Genomic DNA, 14,463 nt, shown 5'->3' on the forward strand with positions numbered 1-14,463 from the left:
TCACAACCCTGAGATCATGACCTGAACTGAAATCAAGAGTCAGATGCTCAACCAACTGAGCCACCCAGGCCAGGCACCCCTATTTGGTTGTCTTTTTATAATTTCCTCTTTACTGATAGTTTCTATTTGGTGATATTATGCTCATATTCTCCTTTAGTTTTGTAGACAGTGTCATCTCTTTGAACACATTTAAAATAGACAATTTAAACTCTTTTTCTGGTAGGTCCAACAACTCCATTTGCTCAAGGATAATTTCTATTGATTGCGTTTTTTCCCATTGTTGATGAGCCCTCCTTTGTTTCTTTGTAGGTCTCAATTTTGTTGAAAACTAAACGTTTTAAATAATGTGTCAACTCTGGAAATTAGACTTTCCCCTCCTCTAGGGTTTAACTGTTACTGTTGCAGTTTTTGTTCCTATTTGTTCAGTGAGTTTTTAGAACTAATTGTCTAAAGTCTGCATTGTTGTGTGTGGTCACTTATTCTCTGCTTGGGGTTAGCTTCGTCTTTGCTCAGGGTCTGCATATGCATTAGGGTATACCTTTAATGCTCAAGGAGTTAACAACTCTGCCTTAGCATTCAATTCCTACTTGCACAGCCTGAAACTTGGCCAGAATTGAGAGCTTAAGGCCTTGTTAGGTCTTTTTTAAGCATGTGCACAGTCCTATACATGTGCACAGCCTTCTTGATTCCCAGAAATATATTGTAGCTTTCTCAGAGCCCCTATAGACCTCTCACTACCCCAGCTTTTCTTTTTAAGCTTTTAGGTTAGCTTTCTGTTTGTCCCAACTGGTACTCTACGACCTCAGACAGCTATGAAGTTAAACTGCCTCTAAAAGTTTTCAACAAATGCCCCCAGGAAAAAGGTTTTTTGCAGTAGGCAATCTCCAAGTCAGGTGAAAAAAAGACAAGCCTTGCAAGTGGGGTCCCTACCAGGGAACTACCAGCTAGATCAAATAATGATAATTTCTTGGGCATGAGGGTTTCAAGGAGTTCCCTCCCTGTTCTGCCTCCTTTGGTGGCTGCCAAAGCTCCTGGTTTTCACCATGATTGTGAACTCTATTTTCAAGGTTACCATGGAACTGGAGAGAGGGGGATGGGAGTGGGACGAGTGAAAATGCCACAAAGCCCACTGTTCTTAGCAAGAATCAGCACTTTTCCTGAATAAATACTTCCTGCATAGCTGCAAGCCTTTGGTTAATTTCCAGAGTCTGAAAAAGTTGATTCTATTTTTGCCAGTTTTCTCTTTGCTTTTATGGAGAGGAGAATTGTCAAAGGTCCTTACTCCTCCAATTTCGCTGACATCATCTGCTATCTGGGACTTTTAGAATGAGATATTCTTAGAGACTAAGTAAACTGGAATCCAATCTATATTCTTTCTAGAAGACAATATTTTTCCAAAATAAAAACTGCCATTTTTGAACTTTTAAAATTAAACCATGAAGAATCAAGTTCCTTCAAGATCTCAAAAGTGTCAATTCAGTTTCCAATTCTATATATCTTACCTTCCTTAAAATTTCCTTGTAACGCTTTGCCTAAATTAATTTTGATACCTATTTTTAAAACAAAAAGGGAAAATTTAATTAGTGGGTTAACAGAGTAAGAGATAAAATGTGTATTAATTAAAAGTTTTAAGATATTCATCAAGGAATTTCATTAATGGAGGCTGCGTATGTAAGTATGAAAATATCCTCTGATCAGAAGTAATATCCTAATATAAATTCACTAGGCTTTCATTTAATAAAAACTTGTTATTCACCTCATGTTCATAAGAATTGATTTCATTGTTTCATACATATGAAAGAAGAAACTGAACCAGTTAGGAATAATATGCCTTTTTACGAAACTAGTAAAAGCTGTGGGCTTTCTTCCTAAGAGAATGAACACATATATGTAACTCTGCTTACAATTTAAGGGGTTCTTGGATACCCCATAGCCTGTAAATTAAAAACCCCTACTGAAAAAAAAATTATGATATTAGCGGGGAAAAATAGAAAACAGATATTCAAATAATTAAAATATCTCATCTTCAGCGGAGCAATGAGAATTTAAAACATTAAAACATACAAGAGGTCTCCGACATACAATATTTTATTTCAAAAGCTAAATTGTAAATTCTGTATTTAGAATTTATCACATGTTCTTATAAAAACAATAGTTGAAGACTATTAAACTGTAAGCCTCTTAAAAACAGGTGCTCTTCTGGGGCGCCTAGATGGCTCAGTCGGTTGGGCAGCCAACTCTTGATTTCGGCTCAGGTCATGACATCATGGTTCATTAGTTCAAGCCCTGCATCAAGCTCTGCACTGACAGTGGAGAGCCTGCTCGGGATTCTCTCTCTCCCTGCCCACCACCCTTGCTCAAAATAAATAAATAAATAAAATATAAGTAATTTTTTAAAGTAGGTGCTCCTTTTATCTGTCTTTATATTATAATGATCTAAGTAAACGGCATAAGTTAGGATCTCAGGTGACCCTTTACAAAGCCTATTTTACTCAATAATGTATTTGAATACAAATTCACTAAAACAGGAAAAAATATTGAGGCAATGACAAAGATCAAATAAACCATAAAGACAAAAATAAAAAAATAAAATGGAAAAATAAAAAATCAAATAGATTTTAAATTACGTGTTGCTTGAGAGACAGGATTAATAACAGAACATAATAGTAAATACAGCTCTTTCTAGACATTCTTATTTGAATTTATGGATTCCTTTTTGTTGTGTTAAATTTTACTTCAAAATATATTTTCTCCCTAATATAGCATCTCCTACACTTAGCCATGAATGAGGTCATTTTTGGACCCTAAGAGTTTGTAAATGGACTGAAAGGGCAAAGGGGATAAGATGTTTTGCCTGTAGTGACTGCAAAGGTGTTAAAAGACACTGGGAGGGAGAAATTGGTCAAAGAGGTTTTATATAAATATTTATTATATATATATATTATATAATAAAATGTATCCAACTTAAAGTAAGATAGTGTTAACATGAGCAATAAGAGGATATGGGAACACCATTGCAAAAAAGAAAAAAAGGAAAAACAGGTGGGGGGGATAGTGGAGATGAAATTTTGATTTTGCTTCTTGGTCATTGTGAGTCACTGTGCTAAAGACGACAGGAAAACTACATTTTGGCACCATAAATATAAAAGACAAGTTGCACATTTTCATCTGAATAACACTGAACTCTTACCCAAACCTGGTAAAATCATGAGTAATATGCAGAATTCAATTGGTATCATTTAATATGTATAGGTTGTGGCCTTACCATACAGGATCAATGAAATGACCTGGCCCTTGTCTTCAGAATAGGGCTTGAAGATATTTATATAGCAAAAGCAGTGCCAAAACAATGAAGGAGTAAGCTACAATTTCAGTGACAGGCTCTCATATATTAGGTAAAGACCAGACAAACTCAGAGACAAGGACTACATGCCTACCCCTCCTCCTAAGTTTGGCATTTGACTCCCTAACTAGGTGACAATAAAAAAGAGGTTCAGCCTAGCAGTCCGACTCTATGACACCAGAAATCCCTGAAGAAATCTGTCAATAAACAACCTCAGCCAACTGAGAAAGTAATCAATTGACTCCCTGAAAATGTCTTTAGCCTGAAGAGATTTAGAATTAAGTATAACAATGAGCTAAATCAATAGAAAATTGGTATACTGAGTAACTGATTTAGACTTGTTATTTTAAACTAGACTCTTACTAAGTTCATCAACAGTAACAGAACATTTAAAGGAAATATAGATTCAACATATCCATAGGTTTAATAAACTAGGTTTACACAAAACTACCTCAAGACCCAGGAAGGTTTTATTATTGGTTGACAACTGATGTAAAGAAAATCAAATACAGTATATTAAACTTGAATACAGGTAAGTTTTAGGAAATATAATTAAAGCCTGCTTGGAAGTAGATCTTAAATTCTGCTAAATTTATAAAATAATTTATATTAAAAAGTAATAATAGCCAATTCTAGAGTATCAGTCCATAAGATCTAAAACCTCTGAATGTTACCATAACATTTTAAGGATTAAAGCACTTAAAAAAAAAAAAATCAGTGATTCCTGTAACAACTTCTAAGAATCTTCTATAATCAGTCATGGGTAATAATAATTCAAAGGGTTAAAAAAGTACTTAAACGTAATGATCCTGAAAAAAAGATCTACAGAAAAAGATGAACTTGGAGCTCACAGTATGTGGGATTCTACTTTCCAAAGTTAAGATAACTGGATAAAATATAAATAGGCTACTCTGCCTTAGCTTTTCCAACTTCAACTATCAATTGCATTGTTCTTGGGATAAAACAAAAAAGACTAAAGAAGGCTATGTATTTTACTGGAGTGTTAAAAAGCCTGAATTTAGAAGACAGGCTAGTTAGAAAAATAAATATAATCAATTGTGCCAGCTGAAGTATGAGCACATGGGAACTGTGGCTACACAAAACTAGGACTTAAACTGTGTAAAACTTTAAAATGCTTACATACTGTTTAAAAAGATTTGCATATAAATATGATTATCCATATCAAGGTTTTAAAACCAAGTTTTAAGTTTGGCAAGTCCTAACAGTACTGATCTTTCAAATTTTCACATATACACCCTAAGTGTCTTAAGCCAAATGTGATATAGGAGTCTTTTAGTTCATTTAAACCATAATCCTGAAGGTGGTAAATTATGGATTTGGAGGGAATTCTTAGTTTCTTCTGAATCTGCAATTATCATTATCTTTCCCATTATTTCCCCTCCCTCCCTTCCCATCCCTTGTTCCATATCACAGGAATCAAAATTAGACCCTAAAAAAGATATATACATATATCCAGATTTCGCTGATCTTCATGGTGAAAAAGCATAGGCCTAGAGCAATCCTATATGGCTTTACAACTGTAAAGGACTCAAGCTATCTTTCAAATACCATTTTCTAGAATTGACAAACTAGACTGGAATTTAAACTGTCTCCACCCACTTCCCACTATATCATACCCACCACTTCCCCACCCCCAGATGAAGGTTAGGTTGATAAATGGATTTTGGAGATGAAATAAAGCCAGACATCAAATAACTTACTTGAAATCCATCTCTTACCTTCTGTACTTAACCCTGGACTTGATGTGAACTTGGCTACATCAACAATTTTTACAGCAAATTGCTGCCCAGTTTCTCTGTTGATACATCGTCGTACAACACTGAAGGGACCCCTTAAAGAAAAAGAAGAAAAATACCAAGTTTAATTCAGTGATTTTCAGCCCCTGTTTCCCATCAGCATCTTACTGATGTTTCATTGTCTACTATGGCCATAGTTTAAGATCAAATTTAAGTAATTTAATTTTGAACATATTTTTCTATAATCCATGAGGTAAATAATTCATAAATTAGAAGTTACTAAGCCTGAATAGAACACAAATCTGAATTTCAAAATGACTTATTAAAATTTTAACTAGTATTCTTATACCCAAGGCAAATAATCTTTGTAATATTCTATACATATTATCAACATCTTAAACAAAATAAGAAATCACAGTGGTAGCGCACACAGCTTTCACCTTTTGAAGCAGAAACTTAAGTCTTCCTTGACACCTTCCCTCTCATCTTACCCACCGCCTATCTAATCTTCACTAACAAGTCCTACGGCATTTCTCTCAAATCTTTCTCAGTCCTGTCCACCTCTCTCCATGTATCATACCCTAGTTTAAGCTACTACCATCTTCTAGCAGGACTACTAAAAAGCTGGTTTCTCTCATTTGCTCTGGCAGTCATGTTTTAAAAATGAAAATCTGATCTTATGTTTCTGCTTAAAATCTCAGAGAAAGAAGGTATTTTTAATGCATAATATTTAGTTAAGAACCAAAACACATGAATAATTCCCAAATAGGAAAATACACCCTAGTAGAATCAGGTCAAAAGATTTGAAAAGGCACTTCACAAAGAGAAAGCCCTGCATGACTTTGTCCCAACAACCTCTCCAGTCTCACATGAAGTCACAGAAAAACCTATCTTCCTTAAACATCAAATTAGAATTGTTCTAAATTGCCAATGGAAAGGAAGTAATTTCTACCAGGAGAGCCACTGACCCAGTCATTTGAGTCATCCAGCTCTCTCCCTAAATTGGTGGCTCTCAATACTGCCCATACAATTGAATCAACTGGGATGATTGTTACATACACACAGTTCCTTGTGATTAACAGTTATCAAGTATCTGAACAAAAGATAATCCAAAGATTCATTTGTACATGCTTGGATTGACTACTGAATAATACAGAAGGCAACAGCAATATACTATAGCTTATTTGAAAACGAGTGTGGTTTAGGTCATTAAATACACATACACGTATACACATGCGTATTCCCCTCTCTGCTCAGGAAAAAAAAAACACCCTCATTGGTCACTTACACCGGGACACCTGTGATACTGTTTGCCTCAAAGAAGGTTTGTCTTTCTCTCAATCAAGAGACAAGGAAAAGAATGTCATCTAACCCAGACTGAAACATTTCTCTAACATCATACAAATTGGTTGATTTCACCGTGCCATCATCTGAACATCAATTACACCACAGCCTCAAATCTCTCTCTTCAATCAATCTAACAAAGCTCAACTGGAAGGAAAAAAATAGTAATAATGGGCCTTTCAGAACTCTGAAGAAAGAGGACCTTTTTTGATAACCACTCAAAAATATTCAAAGATTTTCCTCCAAGAGAAGACAATATAACAGTGAGGCAGGACTCCCACAAACGTTTTCATTCTCAATCTGGATGTCTTACTTGTGATTACTTATCCTGACAACAGCAAGCAATTTCAGGAAATGCTTAATGTAATTGGTTTTTGTCCACACATAAACCCTTGGGATTCTATTTATATATACATTTGTGTTGTGTGCTTCAATTCACTACATCTTTTTGGAAATGTTCCAAGATCTGTATGTGGGATTATTCGTGGACAATAGAGTCATTTTTTTTTTTTTTACTTTTTCCTGTTTGAACAAAGGTAAAGAAGAAAGCATAGCTTCTCTCTCCACCCTTTTAGTAACAGTAAAATGAAGAAAGAGAGAAAGAAAGGGGAATACAGAGGGAAAAAAAACCAAGAAAGGTGTCTAAATCTGTGAATAAAAATAAAAAACCAAATCCTCAATTCTTTAGGCTAATTTTATAATGTGAGGGAAGGAAAATGAGTTCACTTATGAACCACCAATGACCTGAAGACAGGTCAAAAGTAAAGCATTTCAAGGGTCTGTCCCTCAGTGGCACCCAGGGAATTAGAAAAGATGAATCAAATTTAGTACACAAAAAAGAAACATACCTAACGTTTTTCTTATGATTTAATCCACCAACTAGAAACTCAATGGAAACTGATAAAAATTCAAATGAGTATACAGTGTTTATAATTTTAGCAGGATCTGAGTACACTTATTTGGTTGACAGGTCAAAGACAGGCAAGCTATGAAATACTCTGGCTGGGTTTCCCATCTTAAAAAGGAGGGTGTAATAAAGTGTGTGTAATACAGTAAATGTTTTATACTTATTAATTATATGCGAATGATATGTCAAGCAACAGCAAAAGTTCAGGAGGCCTAGGTCTCGCCATCTATCTGGCCTAAATTCTTTGATGCTTGAAATTTCATCCTTGCATTTAGTCTATGGTGCAGCTCATTCCTGAGTATTTATGTGGGGGAAAATATTGACAGATAGTTGTAAGCCATCATCATAGATGACTACCTTTCTCATGTTTCTACTAATCCTAGCCAGCGTGTTAATCAAAATGAAATAAGATAACTGATAGCATTTCACATTTGATAAAATAGACATTCTTTATTCAACTCTTTTAGAGCAGTGAATTTTGATAGGGATTGTGGCACAAGGTTCCATGAGGCAGGTGGTGGCTCGCAGAATTCTGTTTTTAAGTAAAAGGTCAATTAAACCAGAATATGTTGCGAGTGAATATTGCTATACCATGGCCTAAAGTTTTGAAAAGAATGCAGCTGTGTCTCTTTGCAGACAGAGTCGTCTCCTCTGGTTCTCATTTATGTGAAAAAAGGTTAAGTCTAGGAAATAAGCAATTTTGATAGCAACAGTAAATCCATCCAAAAAGGAGACCAGAATTAAGTGAAATCAGGCTAGAATATAGTATGTTGGTTTCCAGGATAATAGGATAGATTTAACACAATGCATCTAATTTATCTTCCTCCCCAAACCCCTTTCAAATGATACCAAAGGGCTTATCATTTTTTAAAAAGGACTGGGAGAAAGGAGAGGGGATAATAGTAATAATCAAATTTGAGGAAGCAAAAAAGCAGATAGAGTAGTGACTGACTTAGCAGACTCAGGAAAGCTGAAGGACAAACAGAAAAGAGGGAACGTTCAAAACCAAACCCATTCGTTTACACTCCAAGTTCTTCAAGAAGCTCTTGAACTGGCAGCACCAGATAAACCTGAACTAGAGGTTAAGAGAGTGGGGCTAAAAGAACAAGGTTTGAATGAAATGAAATCTCTAAAGCAGCAGGTAGAGTGGTAGATCCCCTCCATACCCATACTCCATACCACTGTGCAACTGCGCTACCGCCATCCTATCAGAGGCCCATTCTCTACAGAGGGTAGAACATAGGGTCTGAGAACCTGGGGGGGCACAAGGCAGTTAAGGAAGTGGTTACTAGTAAGTGGAAAGCAAGGGGATTGAGTGATCACTCAAATTGAATGTAGACAATCCCAGCCCCTTTCTCCTTAACAAGGGGGAATGTTAGAAGCTAGAGCTTTATCCTTCAGGTAGGAGAAAGATTTTCTGTTGCGTTTTATGACCAGCCCAGAAGGAAAGATCTATAGATAATGACTTGAACTGCTCAACAAGCTCTGCCCACAAATTCAGAGCTCCCAATCAGCTTTCAATTCATCTCCTGCAGGGTTTCCAACCTCAGCACTACTGGCATTTTGGCCTGGCCTGTTCTTTCTTGTAGGAGGATGTCCCCTGCATTACAGGATGCTTAACAGCAATCTCAGCAGCACCCCTTCACCCAGTTTTGAAATCCAAAAATGTCTCCAGACACAGTCAAATGTCCCCTGGGGGGGGGGGCAAAACTGGCCCCAATTGAGAACCACTGCTCTAGTATTAATCATGAGTAGACAACCAAACTCCCAAAACATCTGGAGAATAGTCTCTAATTTGGAAGACCAAAATCTCAAAACAAACAGAATGAGCAACCAAAAGGAAGCAGACTAAACAAGATAAAAAACCTCAAACTACTATTAATATCCTAAGATATTACAACTATCAAACAAAAACAGAACTTTCAGAAAATATAAAAAGGGCTCTTGAAAAATAAACACCTTGAGAAATTTAAAACTCAACAGAAGGGCTAGAAGATAAAATTGAGGAAATTCCCCAAAAAGTAAAGCAAAAAGAACAAAAGAAATGGAGGGAAGAACTCAAAAGAATAATCCAAAAAAATTTCCCAGAACTTAAATCATGAGTTGCCCAGATTTAAAGGACCCACCAAATACTTTGCACATGCCACCTGTGGAATTTAAGAGCAGATTTTCAGAAGTGGAGGTAAGGGTTTGCTAGTAGGGGAGTATGATATGGTTCACACACCAAGATCAGGAACCAGAATGGCTTCTGATTTCTCAGTGGCAACATGAAAAGCAAGAAGATGACAGAGCAACACCTTCAAAGTCATGAAGGAAATTTCTAACTTTTAATTCTATATCCAGCCAGAAAAACCAATAATCATAAGGATGATTTCAGACATGAAAGAGATCAATAAATTACCTGCAGTGCATACTTCATGAAGAAATTATTTTAAGGTATGTTTGCCAAAACAAGAGACTAGATCAGTGAAAAGGGCGCCAAGTGATGGCAAAGAGGAGGTCTAACCAACACAGGAGATACATAAAAGGAACCCCCAAGAGGGTAACAAAACAGGACCTCTGGCTGACAGCGGGGTGTCAAGGAGAGGTTAACTAGTCCAGACTGGGAGCTATCAAAGGTTTCCCCTGCCACCTTTTCAACCTCAAAACAGAAGGACGGGGGGTGCTGGGCCCATTCTTCCATTTTGTTTCTTCCAGCCAGGGGCTGATAAGATTTCTGCTCTTCTCAGCTACCTGGAGAGAAGATGCTCATTTCACTCCATAGCAGTGTTCTCCTTTGGTATATTCCTGAGAGCTGGAGGCAGTGGACTGAAAAGCAGGAAAATGCAGGGCAGCCCAAGCCTCCTGACCTTATTCCTGTAGAACAGTAAACCAGCCCCATACCACAGCACTAATGTCCTGCCTGTGAGGAGCCCCATGTCTTGGAATTTAGCTGCGCCCTTGCCATTCACCTTCCCAGAAGGGGCTCCTATACACTCTCAGGGTATCTGAAGCCAGACTGTGAACAAGAGGTTCTGTTCAGCTTCTCTCCTCCTGAGAGTCTTCGTACAATAGTGGTAATATTGCCCTGTCCTACTCGGTTTGTAAAGCCTAAAAAATATGCTTTTTAGGCATACATACCTAGGTGGTAAAGCTATAAAGAAAATCAAAAGAAATTATTAACATAAAAGCCAGATAGTGGCTATGTGGGGAGGGAGGCTGTGATTGGGAAGGGGCACGCAAAGGGCTTTTAAAGGTACTAATAATATTCTATTTCATAACCTGGATGATGGATTCATCAGTTTTCGTTCCACTATTATTCTCCAATACACACACACTTTACATACTCCATGCATACATTTCCCAGTTAAAAAAATGTTTTTAATAGTTCAGAGTCACAACCTTAAGATCTTGCTAACCAAAAGTCTTAATTTTTTACATATCTGTACAAATTATCTTAAGTGACTTGATATCTATAAAAGAAAACAGTGTTTGCATCTCAAACATAATAAAGTCAATATGAATTATATTCATTGTAATGGGATGAACTCTCTGTGCATATCACAGGACTAGAAGCTTCATTACTTTATAATGAATTGTGCAATGTACCACAAGGGATACAGGAAAATCATGAACAAAAAAGAACCAATTAACAAAAGGAAAGAGGAGGATGTGGTAAGTGAAGACCAAGTACAAATTCATATTATATACATATATATAAAAATATATACACACATGATATTTGTAAATATATACATGCATACACATACAGTTGACATGCAGTCAATCCTCATTATTTGTGGAGTATTTACAAAGTCACTTACTAACATTTATTTGTAACCCAAAATCAATACCCACTGAACTTTCAGTCTTTGGCAAACACCTGCCTAAAAGCAAAAAATTTGAGTCACCTGATGTGGACGTTATTAGCTAAGGGTGAATGAGGTGACACTCTGCCCTCTTGTTTCAGCTGTCGTACTGTAAGCAAGTGTCCTTTTTGCCATTTAGTGCATTTTTTCACATTTTGTGCTTTTTGTTGCTAATTTTCATTCTTTAAAATGGCCTTCAAGTGTAGTGCTGAAGGGCTGTCTAGTGTTTTGTTTTTTTTTAAATGTTTATTTTATTTTTGAGAGAGAGAGAGAGAGAGGGAGGGAGGGAGAGAGAGAGAGGCTGGGAATGAGCAGGGTAGGGGCAGAGAGCGAGTGAGACAAAGAATCTGAAGCAGGCTCCAGCTGTCAGCCTAGAGCCCAATGCAGGGCTTGATCTCACGAACCATAGTTCACGACCTGAGCCGAAGTTGGACCCTCAACCAACTGACCTACCCAGGGGCCCCTATCCTCTCACTCTTAAAATTCAACCTTTCTTCTGTGTTCTTGTATGAGCAATACAGCTTGGTTTATAAAACTCATATAAATAAAAATAAATAAATCCAAAATGTCTAGTGTTCTTAAGTGCAAGAAGGTTGTGGGGTGCCTTAAGGAGAAAATACATGTGTTAGATAGGCTTCATTCATAGAATGAATTATAGAGCTGTTGGTCAGGTGTTCAATGTTAATGAATCAACAATATATATGAAATAAGGGATCTTTAAACAAAAATACACATAAAACAGGTTATGCATTGATTTGGTTGAAGAAAATGTGACCAAAGGCTCACAGGAACCTAACCCTGTATTTCCCCTGGGGGCAATGGTTCAGCCTTCATTCAGTGTTCGTGGCAACTTTATAGAACATAACCACTGCAAATAATGAATATCATCTGTAAGTGTGCATATGTGGATATGCACACATGCATATATATATTAATATTATGTAATATATATTTATAATATATATTATTAATGTATTTAGAATATAAACTCAATGAGTACCTGGTATATACTGGACCCTCGATAAATATTTGGCGAATGATGTATCAAAAATAAACTAGGAATGAGCAAGCCACTGATACATTTATATCACACAATTTTACCCATGTATATAAAACTGAAAAATTGGGGCGCCTGGGTGGCTCAGTCGGTTAAGCGTCCGACTTCGGCTCAGGTCGTGATCTTGCGGTCCGTGAGTTCAAGCCCCGCGTCAGGCTCTGTGCTGACTGCTCAGAGCCTGGAGCCTGTTTCGGATTCTGTGTCTCCCTCTCTCTCTGACCCTCCCCCATTCATGCTCTGTCTCCCTCTGTCTCAAAAATAAATAAAAACGTTAAAAAAAAAACTGAAAAATTATGGTACTTCTACTTACCTGTTTCTCTACCCATTTACTAAGTCTCTATCTTCCTACTACTTTCTATACAGTTCTGATGTTAGTTGAGGGAAATAAATGGCGGGTGAGTAAAAAGGAAACAAAGTGAAAATATAATAATGACATTAGCAGTAAGAATAAAATCTTATGAACTACATTTTATAGACACAAATATATAAATAGCTAATAAAGACAATGATGGTCTTTTCCTCTTATTTCAATGCCATTAGTCATTGCCACTAAGGAAGAGCTCATACATATCATCCCATCAAGAAATCTTTCCCCTGTTTTCCTGTAGCTTTGTGGTAGTGATAGGAGAGGGATGTTGTTCTGACACTTTCTCTTTAATACTTCAGGTACCCCCCTCCATCCTCCAACACACACACTTACATATACATACCAAGCTTTATGTATTTATGTATTACTTTAGTTACAGTGACTAAACGAAAGGAAGAAACTTTGCCTAATCATAGCTACTGCCAAAGAAACACACATGATGTGGAAAATTATTAAAATCAAAGTCTCAGGAACTGCTGCCTTGAATGTTAACAATTAAAGGGCTGACAGAGGAATTAAGCTCAGTACAATTCAGATTGTTCCTTGAAAATAGAAAGGGGAGGCTTATTTGAAAAAGTTGGTTGTAGATCTCCAATAAGCTAACAGAACAAATCTAGCTCAACTGTCAAAGCTGAGTAATTCAAAGAGTTAAGACTAACATTTACTAATTCAGTACTTGTATTGGCATAATTAGTACCTCTGTCAAACCCTGTGAAAAGTTCAGTGAAAAGTTTAGGAGATCTTTAGATTTTATATAGCATACCATTCTCTGGTCTGAACCTACATAGGATATATTCACCACTTCTTTGAGAGGTCTGCAGAGTACATATAGCAATTCCTGCTAATCCAAAAGTTCTGGAAAACTTGATTGATATGTGTGTTTGTGCATGTGTTTGAAGGGCTGGGGTTAAGGCCATGGTAGAAGCACATGGACTCTTGGTCTTTGTTAGCTCATATATGATGGAGCATGTATCAAGAGACTTGCTAACAGAAGAAAAATACTTTCATAATAGATATGAAACATAGGAAGAAGAACAAAGGAGGAAAAAAAGGAAAAAATAAAACATATGAAGAAGTAAACACATCCCAAAGTAAGAAATCTGACTTGGTTGTACATACTTAGGCCTTTTTAGCTAAATGCATAAAGAACTTTCAGGTTATTGGTTGCTAAACACGGACATTAAACAAATTCTATTGATATTTGCACATCTTATTCATTTACCTCATTTTCCCCCAACGGAAAGATCCCTGTCCCCCCCTCCCCCCACAGTGCAAACAGACTATTTTAATAAAAGATTAATAAAGCAATCTTTGCCCTCAAGAAACACCTAATCTTAACAGATTGTTATTGGTACATACACATAATCTTAGTATGCTATAGAACAAGGTATTAAAATAGTGTAATACCCCAGGGTTTATTATCTGTGGATAGGAAGGCAGTCAGAGAAAGCCTCTATGAGACAGACACTTAGGAGGGCTTAGAAAGATGAATACTTTTTTCACACCAAAAAGGGAAAGGGGAAAATTCCAGAAATTAGTAGTAGCATGTAGAACAGCCTACAGCCAAGTCAAAGCATGGTTTGTACTAGATACTACAAGCTATCTGGTGTTACTGGTGTGAAAAATTGGAGGGAAATAAGCGGCTAGAAAAAAAGGAGGGCAGAAGAAGATAGGTTGAGGGGGTGAGTATGGGCCAGTTAGGAAGTTACCCCATTAGCCCAAGCCTGAGGTGACAAACACCTAAACCAATACACTAGAGGCAACTGAGATACTTAAATCGACAGAGTAGTGAATGATTAGCTTGGGGGTCAGTTGAAAGAATGACTTACAGATTTCTGGC

At 36.7% G+C, this 14,463-nt stretch overlaps 1 protein-coding gene across 8 annotated transcripts in view; it reads right to left on the minus strand.

Moving 5' to 3' along the window:
* Positions 1-14,463, minus strand: part of CASK (calcium/calmodulin dependent serine protein kinase) — a 353,026-nt gene that overhangs the window by 283,546 nt on the left and 55,017 nt on the right. For 4 of the 8 annotated variants that reach the window (XM_049643727.1, XM_049643725.1, XM_049643728.1 and 1 more), the window contains exon 2: positions 5,083-5,195. In XM_049643727.1, the coding sequence (XP_049499684.1) occupies positions 5,083-5,195 (113 nt within the window). Of the gene's footprint in view, positions 1-5,064; positions 5,196-14,463 lie in introns of all 8 variants that reach the window. The other 4 variants (XM_049643726.1, XM_049643724.1, XM_049643723.1 and 1 more) reach the window with 1 other exon arrangement.

The sequence above is a fragment of the Panthera uncia genome, chromosome X (assembly GCF_023721935.1).
Source record: "Panthera uncia isolate 11264 chromosome X, Puncia_PCG_1.0, whole genome shotgun sequence".
Classification (NCBI taxonomy): domain Eukaryota; kingdom Metazoa; phylum Chordata; class Mammalia; order Carnivora; family Felidae; genus Panthera; species Panthera uncia.